Source organism: Arachis stenosperma, chromosome 6, assembly GCF_014773155.1.
Source record: "Arachis stenosperma cultivar V10309 chromosome 6, arast.V10309.gnm1.PFL2, whole genome shotgun sequence".
Taxonomy (NCBI): domain Eukaryota; kingdom Viridiplantae; phylum Streptophyta; class Magnoliopsida; order Fabales; family Fabaceae; genus Arachis; species Arachis stenosperma.
In genome coordinates, this window is record NC_080382.1 from 141,138,302 (window position 1) to 141,157,557 (window position 19,256).

General features: G+C 30.8%; 2 protein-coding genes across 2 annotated transcripts; both read left to right on the plus strand.

The window, feature by feature from the left end:
• Positions 1-1,826: 1,826 nt before the first annotated feature.
• Positions 1,827-8,394, plus strand: LOC130932675 (probable monogalactosyldiacylglycerol synthase, chloroplastic). Its single transcript, XM_057862065.1, has 8 exons — positions 1,827-2,554; positions 3,731-3,903; positions 4,499-4,660; positions 4,744-4,885; positions 6,027-6,251; positions 6,788-6,850; positions 6,933-7,007; positions 7,612-8,394. The coding sequence occupies exons 1-8, from the start codon at positions 2,027-2,029 to the stop codon at positions 7,846-7,848; spliced, it is 1,605 nt and encodes a 534-aa protein (XP_057718048.1). The 5' UTR covers positions 1,827-2,026; the 3' UTR covers positions 7,849-8,394.
• Positions 8,395-10,243: 1,849 nt separating this feature from the next.
• On the plus strand, positions 10,244-15,127 carry LOC130936648 (uncharacterized vacuolar membrane protein YML018C-like). The gene is made up of 8 exons (XM_057866759.1): positions 10,244-10,436; positions 11,102-11,476; positions 12,254-12,471; positions 13,072-13,145; positions 13,507-13,605; positions 13,686-13,803; positions 14,441-14,576; positions 14,938-15,127. The coding sequence occupies exons 1-8, from the start codon at positions 10,356-10,358 to the stop codon at positions 15,001-15,003; spliced, it is 1,167 nt and encodes a 388-aa protein (XP_057722742.1). The 5' UTR covers positions 10,244-10,355; the 3' UTR covers positions 15,004-15,127.
• The last annotated feature ends 4,129 nt before the right edge of the window (positions 15,128-19,256 follow it).

A 19,256-nucleotide genomic window follows, 5' to 3' on the forward strand; every position in this document is an offset into this window, starting at 1 on the left:
TAATTTTTCTAAAAATCAATAATACTTTGATTTTAAAAAATAGAAGCAAAATAAGTTTTAATTATTTTCTTTACTAGGCATATCATTTATCATAATTAATAATTACAATTTATACCTTTAAAAATAAAAAATAAATTACTCAAATTGAATAATTTTATTTGAGCAATAAAAAAGTAAATTGTAACAACATACATAATGTTATCATATTTACAAATATTAAATTTAAGTCTTTATAAATTTAATAATTTGTCATGTATCATGAATGAAATAAGATTAAAGTTTATTATTTTAATTCTTTTAATTAAAATCAATGTGTTAATTATATAAATCATAACTTCTCAAATTAAGAAATAATATATAAAATAGATACATAATTATTTAATCAATATACAATAACATGATATATATAATTTTTGGAATATAAAAAAGTGTTGTTTCTTTTAATAAATTTATTATTTGTATACATTTAGCTCAAACTATTGCAAGTAATTTTATTTTTAAGCATCTTGTAAACAAAATTCTTTTTTTCTTTTATGAGATTTCACAAACAATATAACTCATAATAGATAAAGAAATAAAATTTCTGCGCATGGTTTTCCTTTGCAGCAGTGCAAGTTTTTTTCAGGTTCAAGCTATTATGTTATCTTTTTGTCTTTTTACTTTATGATTGAAGGATTATTTTCGTCTTTTTCTCAAAACTACAAGACAAAAAATCAACCTACAACTTAATCGTACATAGAACATTGAAGTTCCAATAAAGTAACTGGAACACTTGAAAACTTTCCTAATTTATTAACACAAAATACAAATACAAAAGAAATTCAATTGTATATTGTCACTTCATCAAAAGTAATTAGTTTTTAAATATGTTATTTAATAAAATTCATGCAAATACATAAAATTATTTAGAATAACGTATCAAAATTAAGGTTCATTTTTAAACACTCTTTATTAAGTAAGAGTGACACACTACTTATTAATTAAATAAATCTTAGTTCTTGATTTATTGTATTTTATATTAATGACTTGGATTTAAAATTTGTTTGAGTGTCATTAAGTTGATAAAAAAAAATTGTGTTTATTAAATTTCAGTAGTAAAAACAAAAATACTAAAAGAATAAAAATTTTATTTTTTGAGAAGTTATAATTTATATAATTTTAAAAAAAAATCTGTTTTCTTTAAAAAAATATTTTTACATGATAAATAAACAAAAAGTATTTTTATATTGTTATATTTAAATATAATTAATAAATAAAAAAATATTTTTACATGAGATATTCAAATACAAAATTATTTAAATTTAAAATTTAAGATTCAAAATTTATAATTTAAGATATAGAATTTAAATTTAATGTTTAAGATTTTGAATTTAGAATTAAGAATTTAGATCTTCAAAAAAGAAATGAAAAGATGAAGGAGTGAAAAATTACTAAGAATAAAATCCTAATTTAATTTGTACAAAATAAAATTAAAATTAATTAATTAAAATGTGAATATTTTAGTTATACAATATTATTAAAATTTCAGTTCCCATTGTCAAAAATTTTAGTTTATGTGTTTTTACTTGTCGAAAGTATTAAAATACAAATTTTAACGACGAAAACTAAAATTTTAATATCAATCTCTAAATAAATAAATATAATATTAAATCCCAATATTCAATCTCTATCACATTATCTCAAAAAGTCCAAAAATATTTAAAAAGAGAGAAATTTATAATGGAAAAAGAGTAATTATTAATGAGAAAAATGAGAGAATGTTTCCATTTCAACGAGGATTCAAATATACATCACATTCACATGGTAGCATTAGCAACCCACTTGGAGGAGCCAATAAGAAGGAAATAGTGAAGTGGAGAAAATGGCATGAACCAACAAAACCCCCACTCTCTCTTCCTGTCTTTCTCCAACAACAACAAAGAGTAACAGTTTTCCCTCTGCAACCTATTAAGTATTAATCCTCCCCCTCTCAATCTGTAACATTATCCTAAAATAGAAACATTCACTCACACTTTTACTATTTATCATGCATAATCCGGCTAGTGTTAACCACGAACAACGTTCTCTCTTCGATCTAGGAACCCAAATCTATCGCTTCACCTTCAATTCCACTCTCACTGGACCAGACACCTGCTCCTCTTCTTCCTTCCTCCACTTCAACGCACGTGCGCCAAAACGCACCGTTTTGAAGGTCAGGGCTTTCGCCTTCGCTACCTTCGTCCACGACTTCAACCGTGCGGTTACGTTCTACTGCGATAGGGTTCCGATTGGCTTCGCTTCGTTGAGGATTGGTTCCTTCCGAGACACCAATGGCAATGGAAGTGGTGATGGGAATGGAGGGCGTGTTGGCAGTGGTGACGATGGAAATGGAAATGGAGTCAGGGAAGATGGTGGCAACGGTGTTGTGGAAGGTGAAGGGTTGCAGTTTAATGGCGGAGAAGGTGTGGGTCCCAAGAAGGTGTTGATTCTCATGAGTGACACTGGTGGTGGACATAGGGCTTCTGCTGAAGCTATCAAAGCTGCTTTCTATGAAGAATTTGGCGATCATTACCAGGTTACTTACTCTCTTTCTTTCTTGAATTTAATGGTGATTGATTGAGTCAAACACTCTTATCGATGTAACAATGCATGATTAGATATCTGTAACTAATTTTGATGGACATGTGCGTAACACTTTCACCTTGCACTTGGTTACTTTGTCTAATTAGAAGAAGAAATGAAGATGCTTTAGTAAGCAGGTTAATTGGTGGCTAGAACTATTCTACTTTGATCATTCTTTTTTCTCACTTTACTGTTAACTAACTTTATTCTAGTTTTGTAACTTTTTACTGGTTACTTTGTATGTATCAATAATTTTAGGACGATTACAAGGTTACTTTTATATTTTCCCCTACTTTGACAAGCATGTTTTATGGTATAGGATTAGATATTTGGCATCTATTTGGTGTAAAGCTTGATTAGAGACTTCCCCTCTCAGACATATTTGAGAGACTGGAAAGCTATGGTTTATAGATAGCTCTTCTTTTGATGGTTTTCTTGCTCCTCTATGAAGGATCATTATCCTCCATCTCCTTATAATTGTTCTTCTCTCTGTCTTAAGAGAAAACACACATTTTTAGTGCTGTTTAATTTACAATGCTAACAGGCCTTCCTTCAAAGGAAGAATCATCTACCTTTTGTAAAGTGTTCATTGGAATGCTTATCTTTCTGTTTTCATTAAAAAATACAAACCAAATACATGCTTTGACTTCACTTTGGCTGTTCAAAAGGAAGCCAGTGTTGAGATATCTTTACTTTAAATTACGGAAAATGACATCAACATTGTTCTTCCTTAATAATGAGAAATTAGAATGTTGATGGAGCTTCTGATTTGGCATCAAAATGATTCCACTTTGTACTACAGTAGGGTCACTTTGATTGAACAAATGGATTGGTATCAGGGCATAATTTTAAGAAAGGAAATAAACCGATGCCACCATCTCTTTTCTTGATGAACAAACTGTCAAACACTTTTTATGACATTCATAACTGAGGAACTAGTTGATGTAAACTTTATTTGGAGTATAAAATGAGTGTTTATATTTTTCGTTTGCATTTTCTTTTGTGGAATGGATTGATGGAAAATCTAGTAATCTGATTGTTGGGTGTGAGATTACATGTGTTCTTTTTAGTTTCTGTTCTTTCTTCTCCTGCCCCTGGTTGTGTTCTCAATGTGGATTTCATGACGCAGGTGTTTGTTACTGATTTATGGACCGATCACACTCCTTGGCCGTTCAATCAACTCCCAAGGAGCTATAGCTTTTTGGTGAAACATGGGCCATTATGGAAGATGACCTACTATGGAACTGCCCCACGTGTTGTGCATCAGTCTAATTTTGCAGCAACTTCAACATTCATAGCTCGGTGAGATTCCTGTGTGTTTACTTTACAATTCCTACTCCTATTACTTGCCAAATTACTCCAATGAGACCAAGAGAAAAAGAAGGAAGCATACTCACATTTCATTGTAGATTGGTTATAGGTTTTGTGAAGTGAGACATAAAGACAGTACTGCTGTAGCATTTTGCTCATCTTTCAAACTGAAGTTGTCTTTGGATCATTAAAGAACTGCAATAAGTTATATCCAAGAACTTTATATTTTTTCACAGATTTCATTCCAAATGGCTGGAGTTATTTGTTTTGCTCATATTCAGAGTGCATATATTTGTTTATAAATGTAGATAGTTGGCTATAATCTAGAGATGATGACATGGTTACTTGGCAATATTTCTATTCGAATTTGTGTACTTCAAAATAGTGCATGATACACTGGAACAATTTTTGGATTACAGTTTCAAATGTTTGGTGCATCATGGTAGTATCAAAGTATCAAACCGATGTTGCAGATGATGAAATTGTTTTTGAACTGAAGCTATATTCTTGAGCCCATGTAGCTCTTCTCAGACATATAAATTATATTTTGCGTGTCAGAGTTGAATATCCCATCTTTCTTTTACAGTGAGGTTGCTAAAGGGCTAATGAAATATAAGCCAGATATAATAATCAGTGTGCATCCACTGATGCAGCATGTTCCACTTCGTATTTTGAGGGCAAAGGGGCTTTTGGAGAAGATTGTTTTTACAACAGTTGTTACTGATTTAAGCACATGCCATCCTACATGGTTAGTTCAGCTTCTCTTCTATCATGGATTTTATATTTACTTTATTGATAATCTTGTTTTGACTTCTATCTTGTATTTTTTAGGTTTCATAAGCTTGTAACTAGATGCTATTGTCCAACAACAGATGTTGCAAAACGGGCACAGAAAGCTGGACTTCAGCCATCCCAAATAAAGATTTATGGTCTACCTGTCCGACCTTCCTTTGTTAAGCCTGTTCGTCCAAAGGTATGTTGTGTTCATCATGCATTGCCCTGAATTGGACATCTTGTTTGGCCAAATGTATTGTTTATTGTGTGGAGGGTAAAGGTGGAAGATGTTCAATAGGTGATATATTGAGATGTGAATGAATAATACATTGAACAAAGAAAATTGATCTAAAAGGACTATACTTGAACTGGAATGACTACTGATTTTAGCAAGAAAAGGATTCTGAATAAAAGTTGAGGTTCAGTTTTCAGTGTGAGCTATGATATCTCAGTTTTTATCTCTTGGTAATTCAAGATGTAATTATCGAACTACAACTTCCAAGGCATGGGTTACTAGAGTACAACTTACAAGAAACAACTCCCCAAAATATAATTATTAACTCATACTTCCAACTGAAGCCCCTTAAGAAAGGTCAGCCCAGTGTAAGGCATACCACATCAAGCAAGGCTTGGAAGAGGGCCGCACCCAAAGGGTGTAATGTAGGCAGCCTAACTTAAAGCACTAGTGACTGATTCTACGGTTTGAATCTGCGATCTTGAGATACATGAAGACATTTCAACTGTTGATCCAAGTTTCCCATCCCCAAGCCCCTTCATTAAAAAAAAAAAAAAAAAGAAGAGAAGAAGAAGAAAACCCTACTATCTGATACTAAAATCTACAATAAACAAACCATGAAAAGTAAATAAAAATATTTTGAGATTATAAAAGATAACACCATTCGAATTTATGTCTAGATACATTAACTTTGTGAGGTACCATATTTATCAGTGTTATTCTTGGATGGAGAAAGTATTAATGTAACTTTTAGCCATTGCTATGTTAACATTGTTCAATTGTGTAATGTAAAGGTTGGATCTGTTAGCCCTATTTTCAGCATCTACTTTTACTTAATTTGCCTCCCTTGTCGGTATATATGGAAAAGCTCAACAACTGCAAATGATAGTAATTACTTGAAACTAATTGATGAATTGCTAGCATTTACTCACCTACCTAAATGGTATAAATGTGGGTCGATGCAGTTTCGTTATTTTTTCCTTCAGTGCGACCTTACTGTTTGACACTATATGTTCGATTCATGACTTCGATTCAATTAGTTATTTATAGAAGTGTAAAGTTTTATTGTATAAGTTAACGGAAAGCTATTCAATTTATGCTATAGGATGTACTAAGGAGAGAATTAGGCATGGATGTCAATCTTCCTGCTGTATTATTGATGGGAGGAGGTGAAGGTATGGGTCCAATTGAGGCTACTGCTCGGGCACTTGGAAATTCATTGTATGATGAAAATAATGGGTCTTCCATTGGTCAGATTCTTGTGATTTGTGGTCGCAATAAGAAGCTTGCTAACAAACTAAATGCAATTAATTGGAAGATTCCTGTGCAGGTATTAATTAAATCTTTCCAAAGCCTTGTTTTGCACTCTTTCTATCTTTTGTTATGTTTGTTTCACCATATGCTTAAAATTTTAGGATCAGATTTCTCACTATGAAATCCCATGTTTGAAATTTTGGAGTGAAGTTGTGAGAGAGAAAAAATACTCATGGTGTATGCTATTGAATGCAGAAATTAGTTGAAAATTGGTTGATCACCCAAAAAAAATCTAGTTAAGACTACATAAAATTTGCTTAAGGCACATAAGATTTATGAGTTACTTGGAGCAGAAGTTATTGATTGCATCCATCTATTCCTTGTGTAATGAGCATTTCTAATATATAAAGACTTGGTCACTTGAGTTTACCTGTGGTTAAATGCATTTAGTGTTATTTTTTCTTTTGGTATGGGAAAGGAATATTTTACTTGTAATCTTTCAAGGGGTTACAGACATCAATAAGTGGATGAATATGAAAATAGCAATTATAAATTTATAATCCCATGTTTATGCACCGAACCCCTCAATTATTTTATTTTATTCATACTTAGGTCAAGGGATTTGTCACCAAAATGGAGGAATGCATGGGAGCTTGTGATTGCATCATTACAAAGGTTCGTTCTCATAGTCATGGCTAGTTTCTTCCTTAACTCACTGTGGCAGCAATTAATAGTCTTTTATCCCTCGATTCTGTAGGCAGGCCCAGGGACAATTGCTGAGGCCATGATCCGAGGCCTCCCAATTATTTTGAACGATTACATTGCTGGGCAGGTATCATGGTTCTGCCTGTTATTTTATTTTATTTTTGTTTTGTGAATAATTTCTAATGAAAAAGGATCCAATTGATATAATTCTGTTGTTGGAAGAAAATTGTGTGGGGCTGAGCTTTTATACTTTACTGGGATACTGCATTTGTTACAAACAAGTGGAATGAACCACAATGTGGTAGCAAAGTTGATGTGAGTAGATAGAATCTTTCTCAAAGTTAGACTTTAGGAGTGGTGCCTGTCTAAGTTATTCTAGTTTGCGTAGTATCAATGGGGAGGTTTGAGGAAGTAGAGTTTCATGTCACTGGACCTATTATCGCACATTCTTTCTCCGTTTCAAAAGAAATGTTGTTACCAAATTGGTACATTGAAAAATAAATTTATTTAGACATTGCATCCAGATACATAAATTTTCCAAAGTATCAATTTGGTCAAAGTGACATTTGTTTTGAAAGTAGAGAGAGCAATTCTTAAGATTGCGGGCAATTAAATTTTTACGGTTATATATATAATCAGTGTAACACTTCACAGTTAAGACAGCCACCTCATACTCAACTTGAATTTGAAAGATGAAATATGGTTACTTACAGAATTTCCTTTCATTACAGGAAGCTGGCAATGTCCCCTTTGTAGTAGAAAATGGTTGTGGGAAGTTTTCTAAATCACCAAAGCAGATAGCTAAAATTGTTGCGGAATGGTTCGGTCCGAAAGCCATCGAGCTAAAAGTAATGTCACAAAATGCATTAAGGCTAGCAAGGCCTGATGCTGTGTTTAAGATTGTCCATGACCTTCATGAGCTTGTAAGACAAAGAAGCTTCCTACCAGAGTATTCTTATGCAGCTTAATTAATGGTGAGGCAAAACTTTTTGTACCAGTTTTTCAGATAAAATGCCTGAAGCAGTGAAAGGTGTATCACTAGCAAACATACTGCATTTTATTAAAAAGTCCATATCATTGTTCAGATGCTCATTTCAAAATAATATAATTTTTGCTGTTTCCTGCACTTTGTTCCTTATGAAATTCATGTTTATTTTTGTTCCGTTGTGGAGGGTGGTAGAAACTAAAAAGAGTCTGTTAGATTCGTACGAACTAATATGATGAGCAGATGGTGGTGACTAGTGACCACCAAAAGATGCTAGACAGAATCATTAGGTAGTGTGTGTTTGTTGTCCATGTTCACCACAAATATAAGACGCGATGGCACATACATTTGTTTTGTGAGATACAAGTTTATAAAGGATATATAGTTACACACACATCATAGAGATGTGTATTTTGTCTCTATTTTGGTGAGACGAATTTCTAGTGGTGGACACAAGTTAGGAAGAAAACGTAACACATGCACTTCTATTAACAGAGATAGAGGTCTATTGACGGAATAATAGATGTGATCAACGGAGCATATAATTTATGTGTATGTTTGACTCATTAAATGATTTATGTATAATTCTATCTTTCATGTGATTTTTTATGTGTATATTTGTCTTCTTTTTTTTTTTTTTTATGTCATCTAATCTTTTATATCAGAATTTAATCTTATTAAAATATACAAATGATTTTTCTGAAACTAATTAGTCTTAAGAAATATTTTATAGCAGACGTTAGAATAAATTATGTCTAACTAAAGTTGATAAAATCTTAAAACAAAGGCCATACTAAGATCTCAGTAACTTTGTTACTTTACCTAGCTAGCTGCTAGATTTTTTTTTCCATCTAATAAGGTCTTTGTATGCTCTGATTTTATTATGCAGAGTGCAGACGGTTCAAAATCACAGCTAACATTAATTTCATATTCCAAATTTAGCCGCTTGCTGATATTTAGTGTTTCAGTGTTTGGACTTGGAACCGAGTATAGGGTAAATGCACATTAAAACTTTATCTAAAGATTACAAAATAGGTGATATAACTTATCCGTGCTCATAACGAAGTGAGAAGATCACATAAAATTGCAAACAAGAAATATCTGCAATGAATAAGACTTCACTTGAGCAGAAAACAAAAATAGACAAATGTACAAGTAGATGGACTTACATGAATCACAGTTGTTACATAAACTTTGTTATGATAAGTGTTTTCGCTTTTGAATTAGCGGTAAGAAAACTCCTAAGTAGGAGTCTAGTACCCTTTTGTTTCTTCATTGGATTTTCTTCAACTTGGATTGAATAATTCTTATTACTAAAACTCTTATACAAATTTGTCTATTAACAAAAAATATAAATTGCAGCTGATAGGTTCGTACCAATAATAATAATAACAAAGGGGATAAAAAGAAGTGCTTACTGCTAAGGGAATTTAATTTGAGAGTAATAAAACAAATAGGTTCTTCAAAATTTTAAGATAGACTTATATATATTTAGAATAAAGTATTAAGTAAATTCTTGTGAAAATTTTACGATAGACTTATAAATCTTTGACAGAAAGATGCATTGAATCTAATATTGTAATTTTAAGATACTTGTATATCTAACATTTTAAATCTTCAGAAAAATATTTGATATTTGTATTTCTCAAAAACCTATATACTCATTATAAAATTTTTAAATAATTACTTGGTACTTGTTATCCTATTACTCTTAATTTTATAGCAATCATCGGATGATTTATTTTAAGTCAGATTAGCTTAAACAGTGCATTTTTTTTATGCAGATTCAGTTACTCTAAATACAAGCAGTTCATATAGAATATAAACATTAAAATAACTTATGTTACTTAAGTGTAACAAAACCCGAAAGCTAGATTAGATTCTGGGGTACAGTCAAATAAACAATGCTTGGTGTTAAGATTACATCAGAAACAATGGTGACAAAATTTCATTCAATGGAACACAAAGCTGAATTGTAATCTTATGTTCATGGCTTCATGCATGAATCTGTTCCCGAGATTCTTGTTTTCTAGCATCAATTACACATGTATATCATCTTTAAATGCCACGACACCCTCAATTTTTTTTGTTGAAAAATTAAAAACGGCAGGTGTCAATTTCTTCCTTGATTTATTAATAATGAGGCCATGATGCTAACGCCTAAGACAAGCAAAAAACTTAGGCATGCACGTGAATATTATCTTGGATTTGACAACATATAAAGTTTGTAGCTTCTTCTCACAATAACAAAAAAAAAATTTGGACTCTTTTGGAAACACTATTATATTATTATTCAACAATTTCAATACTCATGAGTCATATATAACACTAGAATTGAATTCATATTCATAATAATCTTACTTGCGAGTCCAATTAAATCAAGAGATTTTCCATTTCTATAGAAGGCTATGTTGATTTTATAGCAAAAGTGGAATTGAATTAATATCATATATTAATAGAGACTTTATATTATTAGGACAAGGTTTTGTAATGGGTTGGAGGTACCATGCTGGGTTGGGTCTCATAGGAGCTTTTGTGTTAATATGGGTTAGCTCTGCAGAAATAACTCAGGTTTGATGTTTTTTTTTTATTTTTTTTTTAATTTTTTTTTTGCTCTGTTTTGTTTTCTATTTTGATTGATTATGGTTGATACTTGATACTACTTTGCATGCGTTATATCTTTTTTTTTTTCTTTGATGAGAAGTTACTGTTATTTTGTTTAATTTGAAACTCTTCAAAGACATTGAAGACTCTCTCCAATCCAAGGATATGATACTTTAGTTTGTTACAATTATATTTGAAGTATGGATAAAATCAATGAATAACAATGGTATGAAAACTTTGTTGTTTTTATTTAATAGGGACAAAATATACCATTATTTGATCTATATATGTATATAGCTATAGAACTTTTCATGTTTATATATTTTTGGAGGAAGCAAGAATTTATCTTTAACATAGTGTGATCTAAAACATTTAATTGTGAGTATAGGTGCCTTGTTATCATATGTGAATATCTACAAAGTATTAATTATTGATTATTTTTCTTCTAATTTTACTATTATATTACTATCCAAAGTAAATATAGTAATTATAAATTAAAGAAAAGGAATAAGTGGTAGCACAATGGTTATAGACTATTTTTTTTTCTTAGATTTAAATCATTTTAATAATTTCTAAGTGTCAAATAGTTAGGTACAGATAATTGCAACAAAGTTTATGATATGTTTGTGCAGAGGATTTTCAGAGTTTACAAACAACCATTTGCACTCACATACATTGGAGTATCTATGATGGTGGTGTATCTACCCATTTCAGTTCTCAAAGATTGGATCTACAACTCAATGAAGAATTTATATAGAAACCTTCATAGGGACTACAATAATGTCCCTTTTAGAATGCATGAGATTCAGCAGCAGCCACAAACCGATTTAAAGAGTAGTTTGATCACTGACAAACATATCAAAGAAGCAGAAGAAGGGGTGGTTTTGGTAAAGAAAGAAGGACATGATGAGTCTCATCAATTGGTGGATGCAGAGTGTTATGGAAATGGTTCATGGGAAATTGCTAAGTGTTGTTTGTACCTTACTCCAATATGGTTTGCAGCAGAGGTAACATGAATTCATCTAAATAATGATATAATGACTTTTAAGATGTTAGTTCGTTTCATGAATAGTTATATCTCTAATACATTTCTTTGAATCAGAGTGTTTTTTTTAGATTTGTTTCATTTTTCATTTGGGCTTTTTTTTTTCTTATTTTCTTTATGCTATTCTTTTTTCTTACAGGGATAACAACGAGCAAACTCTAAATTTTCGATTATAAAAGTTTTGATACTACATTATAATACTACTTCTTTTTCAAAAATTTAAATAATAGGATGATATAATTATATCTCTAAGGATGCGTTTGTTTACAGAGGCAGGACATTGAGACATGGACACAGAGATACAAAATCATGTTTGGCAGAAGAGATATGGACAGAGACAGTGTGTCCAGAGACACTGAATTAGTGTATTTTGTGTCCATCCTGACAAGAAGGACACAGGGACACTAACAAGGACACAACTTATTTTTCATTCTTTTTTTCATTATTTTTGTTAATTTTTTATAATTATATATTTTTATTATTATATTTTTCATCTCGAATTTTTTGAATGAAAAAAAAAAGAAAATAAATTAGATTTTCATAATTTGTTCTAGTTTATCACCAAACAGAATACAAGAACACAAAATTTTGTTTCTCTGTCTATCAGTGTCTTATTCTTAATGTCTTGTCCTGTTCTCATAAACAAACGCAACCTTAGAATCATTGTTTCTATAAATAAAATGAGAGTATTGCATAGTTTATTGAATTTTGATTGATGAAATTGTTATGATGGATGCAGTACATGGCAAACCTGGCACTTGCAAATACAAGTGTTGTGAGCACAACAGTGCTGAGTTCAACGTCAGGTCTGTTTACACTTTTGTTTGGAGCTGTTGTTGGTCAGGACTCAGTAAACATTACCAAAATATCTGCTGTCATAATCAGCATGGCTGGTGTTGCCATGACCACTCTTGGCAAAACATGGGCAGCTGATGAACATATTGCCACCTTCTCTCAGTAAGTTCAATAATAATCTTTGCTTCAACATTGGTTATTTATTTTTGGTTCTTACCATTTTTATTTATTTATTTATTCTAGAATTTTTAGATATAAGTGCGTTATAAGAATGAATCTATGAAGTGCAGATACTTTATTCAGTTGATATGAATAGGTATCAAATATATTTTGGTATCACACTTATTCTTTCGTGTGTCTTTTATGTTCAATTATGACTTGATAAAAAAAATATTTTTTTATTTAGACACATTTAAATACTATCATGAGTATGTATGTGTAACATTTTTTTATTAATATTTTAAAATAATATATATTATTATTTATTAAACAATTTCACTTCCAGGAATTTTTACAAGAATCAAAATAATTGCAAATTTGTAGGAAGCATAAGTTTATTTAACATAAAAAAAAGAGATAAATTTCTTTCATATTTTATGAAGAGACAATTGGTGAGAACAAAAGTTGAGGACAGACACTTTTAAATGATAATGCCATACTACCATTGTGGTTATATATAAAAATACTTATTTATCTTTATATTATATATGTTGTCGTTATTGTTTGAATTTCTAAAAATGGAAATTTATTCTTGTGGCTTAGGAGGACTAGAATGCATTCCATAGCTGGAGATATTTTTGCTCTACTCTCAGCAGTATGTTGTGGCTTATATACAGGTGTGTAAATTCATTTAGTTCCCAGAAATTTAGATGTCTCAAATTAGTTTTTAAAAGAAGTAACAATTAATTAATGGTAAAAATTTACGTACAGTTGTCTTTATTTAAAATTAATAGTTAAAAATTATTAAATAATTTGATATGTTTGACTAAATTGTTATCAAATGGTTTTCGATTATGTACATAATTGTCCACCTTAACTAAATTGATGTGCGTATAATCTCAGAAAAACTAGTCGGATAATTTCAACCAAGTAGGTCAATTTTATAATATCAAATTCACTTCTAATTTATAAAGATACACACATATAGTGAACACTAATCACAATGTATCAATTTTATTGGTGAATTAATTATTGCAGTGCTTCTGAAGAGTTATGCTGGATCAGGGGACAAAGTTGACATGCAAAAGATTTTTGGGTGTATCGGTCTCTATTGTCTTCTTGGCTTTTGGTGGCTAGGTTTGGAGTTTCTCTTATTTTCTGTTAATTAGTTTCAATAAGTGAATGCATTTTCTTATATTCTTCTTACTTCCTTGCAGCATGGCCGTTAAATGCGGTGGGAATTGAACCTGTTTTCGAATTTCCAAGTTCTTCATCCACAATGGAAATTGTTATTGCAAATAGCATTTGGTCAAGCGTTATTTCAGATTACTTTTGGTAACTTACAAATAACTACAAAATTTCAATTATCTTATGCATTCACTTTTTTATACTGGAATTTATTTAACGTTAGTGTTTTCTTAACAATTAATACGTACGTTTTTTTTTGTTTTGTTAATTTTTAAAAAAATATATATGTAATTTATTAATAATAACTATTTTTATATGAGTATTAAAACATTTAGTGTATAAATAGTATTCATGAAAAACTTTACATAGTTTATATATTAGCTATATACAAATTTTCACCATTGATCATAAAACTATGTCATCCAATCTAAAACTCATAAAAAATTGGAAAAATTACACATAATAATAACAATCAAGCAAAGTAAAATATTTTATATGAAAAGATTTATCCCGATTATTTTATCGTGATTTGAGAGAATTATGTTCCTTATTAATACATCATAATAATAAGCATCAAATTATTATGGACTTATAATTTAAAAGTATGTAATATTTTTTTAAAAATTATTTGTGCATTTTGGAGACCTAATTAAAATCTAAATGAAACTATAAGAATTTCAAAATAATTAAATACAAATTTTCTTTCGTTTGATTATTATTAGGAAATTATGACTAGACATTGGAAAATGTTTTGAATAACTAGGATGAATAATATATTTGATAGGGCACTTTCAATAGTTTGGACTGCTCCATTGGTAGCTACATTGGGCATGTTATTGAATATTCCTGTCGCAATGGTAGCTGATATGCTTATATATGGTCGCAAGTACTCAGCAATTTACATCTGTGGATGCATTCAGGTTACATTTTTTTCTTATAATTTTCATTTGTTTATATTATTATCAATTGTGCTACGTTACCAACAATATTTCTGCCAATTTCTGCCAAATCTTGTTTACGACTGTGTTTAATGGAAGTGTCTCTGTGAATGTGTCTAATAAAAATGTCTTTTTTATGGTTATATCTAATAGAAGTATCTTTATATATATTTTTTTTAGATGTATCTCCTTATACATGTATTTAAAATATAATAATTAATTATTATTAACAATAAGTTGACAGATAATATATTGGTACCCTATATTTTTTCTATTATTATTATACGTTTGATTATTAATAATTAAGATCCATTATTATGATATGGTTGTGTTGTAAATACAGGTGTTTGCAGGATTTACTCTAGCAAACCTTTCGGATAAGTTTTCAAGGAATGATGCAGAGTTATAAGAATCAAGCTTATTAATTAATTGTGTATATTAAATCCGAGGATTCAATACAATTATGCAGGAGAAAATATGTGTCAGTAGTGTAAAGAATATATAGCACAAGTGTATATGTATCATATAACCTACGACCGGGTGAAAAAAAGAAAGAGCATAACTATATATGTGCTCTAAATAAAATATATGTTTAATTTTTGGTAATTATTATATTATATAAATAATTAATTAATCAAAATGCATTATGTAACACCCTACCACACTAAGCTTTACGCTTAAGTCGTAAAACGAAGGTGGTGAGGTATTACGACCTCTAAAATAAAATGAGTACATATAATAGCAGAAGAATTATAGTATGCTAGGAGCCTTGAAGAAAAGGGGGAAATAAAAATCGCATAATAAAGGCGCTACGCTCAAGGAACGAGTTAGCTTACGTGCTAAGAAAACCATAACTATTTAACACAAGATAACAGAAGTGGGAATAGAGTGCCAAAGATACATAATATCAAGCTCCTAACTCAGCCTGCGAAGTCAAGACTGGTCGGAGAATATTTACACATATATACATATATATCCAAAACCCAAAGGTACATATATACAATCCTGCCTCTCCATAAACCTCTAAGAGGATCAAAAAGAATAAGTCATGCGGAGAGAAAGCTAAGTACATATATACATCATATCATAACAAAATATCCCAGTAACCACTCCGCCTCAAGAGTCCAGACGCCTAACGAGATGCCTCTCGACCTGCATCTGAAAACAACAACATAGTATGGAATGAGAACCGGAGGTTCTCAGTATGGTAAAGGTGCCCGCATAGTTAATATAAAAGGTCTCGGGAAAGCCAGAGACATTCCTAAAACTTCGACACTCAGAATCATTCTTAAGGAAAATAAACTAAACCAAAAGTTAGGTAAGCTATCTAAGGTATTCTAATTCTGAATCTAACTTTAACCTAATAATTCACGTTCTGTCTCCTCTAATCCTCCAAATCATTGGTGGAACAATCCTCTCTCCTCACACCTTCGTCAGGAGGAATTTCCCAAAAACATACACATACAATTCAAGCAAAGAAAACACAGATAGAGAAGCATTTATAGCAAGTAGAACAAGTAGCAGATAAGTAGAATTTAACAGTTAAACAAACTAAAGCAATGCACACTCAGACAAAGCAAACAAATGCATATGATGTATGCCTGTCCTATGGCTGATGAGTCTCATCTGTCGGTTATACAGCCAACCCGACAAGTCCTGGTAGTTAACCATTGGACAGTCCCTCTGTGCGCGCATCCCCAAGCTCAATAATATTCCATGGAGTCAAACTCCAAGCTCAATAATATAGAACTCCAAGCTCAACAATATAGTATTCCATGGAGTCGAACTCCAAGCTCAACAATATAGTATTCCATGGAGTTAAACTCCAAGCTCAATAATATTCAATATTCATATTTATATGCATGCCCATGGGGGAATCCGGGGAGTTAAAGTGCCCGGTCACATCTTGCGACAGAGGGTCAATAAATAGTCTCAAATACACAAGCCACATAATAATCTCTTTCTTTTTAAAATACCACCTCAAATCAAACTCCAATTCTTAAAGAAATTTTGGCATTATCTCCTCTAAGACTCAAATTTCTGCCACCCTTCAAGGGTCCCAACTATCAAACCGAACACCTCTCAGTTACTCAAATCATTTCCAGTAACAAATTATTTCTTAATCAAACAAATACCAATATTAAATCTTTTCCTAAAATCAACCAACTTCAACAGCAAATTATTAACAACAACTAAACCACACATTTTATTCCATATACACAATCCATCAATTATACATTCAGTTCATTCCTATCTTAAGGTCTTCTAGCCTAAGTTTTCACGTGACATTAAATGTTAACTACGAGAAACCAAAACCATACCTTCGTACGGAATCAAAATATTCAAAGCTCTGGAGAAGCTTTCTGACCGAGCTATCGAAGAAGAAAACGTCCAAAATCGTTTATGCCTCCTAAAATTCCCGTTGGCCAAACCCAAAGAAAAGATGAACTATGTCACTGTCAACTTTCACTAATCAAAAATGGTGCCAACGTGTAGAAGAAGAGGTTACGAATACTCTTACCGGATTAGATTTTTGATTGGAGTTACGGATTGTAAGAAATCGAAACCGAAAGTTTAACGGGGTTTACGTTCTTTCGCTCCTCTCCTCTTGGTTACTCTTCTCTCTCGCCTCTCATTCTTGTGTATACATACATATGTATATGGCGGCGCAAGTATAATAATAATAATGAAGTAAATATTACTTAATTTCTTCAGTTGATACTATTATATATAGCTAATGATATAATAAGACTATAATAATACTCATACCTAGATATTATATATATGTGTATCCATATGCAATGGCTTTCCATTGAGTAAATGGCTGCCGCCTTACATATATATATGCGTCCATGCATAATAGTAATAATAATTAGAATAATATACATATATATACAATCGTAATGCATAATCAACACCGCCTTTTATTTTTGTGCTTTATGATTAATAATAATAATAATAATAATAATAATAATAATAATAATGATAATAATAAAAATAATAATAAGAATTTGAATTTGATTAAATTTAAATTATTATAAAATTAATTCAATTACTGATAATAAAAATAATTTTCTAAAAATAAGAAACTCTAATTTTATAAAATAAATTATAACTTATTTATATTTATATTTTTAAAATTGAGGTTGCTACACATTATGGCAATTAGGTGTTGAAGATTCTCTGATTATCGCCTTTAACTAATTTTTTTAAAAAAATTATAAATGAATAATCATTTGCACCTAAATCAAATTTCCAATTTAGAGATATAAATAAAAGACTCAATCTAATTATTTTATCTAAAATCAAGTTCTAATTATATTTAGAATACCAAACTAAATAAAAGACTCCATCTAAATATAAAGAGAAGATACAAAAAATATAAAACAAATCTTTCTAATAAAAAAAGTGGCTAATAATTTGATACACAAAATAAAAGTAAAAACACAAAAAAAAAAACTAATGATTTTCTCCTAACAGTCATTAACTATGACTGATAATTCTTAACTAAAATAATACATTTAAATCTGATGGCCAAACTACTTATTTATATTATTTTTGTGAAGAAATCAAGACCGTGTAAGCCATACAATTAAGGGTTTAGATAGGTTTATAAGTAATTTTTTTTAACTTTTAACTTATGAAATGATATAATATTAATGGCTGGTAAAATTTTTAAAATCAAATTACAATTTTTTAAAAAATTATTTCAGTGCTTATGAAAAAGTTAAAAAAAAGTGATTTCTCTCCTAATAAAAAATTTTTTATTACTATTCTCAAGAATACTATGAAATGAAATGTTGCTCACTCAACATAAAGGACTTGGAGAAGCACTACAAGAAAATGGCTGCTAAATATTATCCTCTTGGAGGAAATAATAATCCGTCACTTAAACAAGTCTTTATCGCATCCCTACCAGAAGAACTCCAGCCAGAGCTACACCGAATGATGATGGTTCTTCGCAAAGAAGTGGCTACCACTACCATTGGAGAAATATACCAATTGGCTCTAGCCACTCTTGACAAATTGTGTGAACAGCAGCAAATGTTCAAACAGCTCAGCAAGAATTCGAGCAAACTCAAAGGAGCATGTAGCAAGTCACATTTGAAGATCAAATGCAAGGAGCCAAGCATATATGAATGCAAGACCAAGAAAAAGACCCATTGGCAATCGCCTAACAAGGCATTCCATCAAAGGTCTTTTAGAAGAGGAAGGAGGAAGCAAAAATACCGTTATTTCAAAAGGAGAAAACCTCAGACTAAGTCAAACAGATGTTTCATCTGTGGAAAACAAGGACATTTTGCTAAGTCATGCCCTCACAAGACAAAAAAGGAGATAAAGATGCTTCAGTACTTAATGGAGGCAGCGTCCATTGAAGATGGAGAAGATCTTGAATCAGTACTTGAAGAACAAGAAGTTAAAAATGGAGAAACTGAATATGTTTTCCAAGACTCTGATTCAGAAGAAGACTATCCACCAAGAAGGTCGATCTTTTCTATATCTTCCTTAGCACCACCAATAGCCTCCATTATCACAAAGATTCCTAAAGGGTCAAACTTTCCAGAAGAAGAACTTGAATATCTTGGATCCTTAGGAATGAAGCAGATTGATGGTACTCCTCGTCCCCATTTTGATCTAAAAGTCAAGACATCTATCTATGAC

Excerpts from the sequence above, each read along its gene's own strand:
- LOC130932675 (XM_057862065.1), top strand. The coding sequence starts at position 2,027 with ATGCATAATCCGGCTAGTGTTAACCACGAACAACGTTCTCTCTTCGAT. Across the intron at positions 3,904-4,498 it reads ACTTCAACATTCATAGCTCG|TGAGGTTGCTAAAGGGCTAA; the intron begins GTGAGATTCCTG and ends TTTCTTTTACAG. Across the intron at positions 6,252-6,787 it reads ATTGGAAGATTCCTGTGCAG|GTCAAGGGATTTGTCACCAA; the intron begins GTATTAATTAAA and ends ATTCATACTTAG.
- LOC130936648 (XM_057866759.1), top strand. The coding sequence starts at position 10,356 with ATGGGTTGGAGGTACCATGCTGGGTTGGGTCTCATAGGAGCTTTTGTG. Across the intron at positions 11,477-12,253 it reads CAATATGGTTTGCAGCAGAG|TACATGGCAAACCTGGCACT; the intron begins GTAACATGAATT and ends TGATGGATGCAG. Across the intron at positions 14,577-14,937 it reads ACATCTGTGGATGCATTCAG|GTGTTTGCAGGATTTACTCT; the intron begins GTTACATTTTTT and ends TTGTAAATACAG.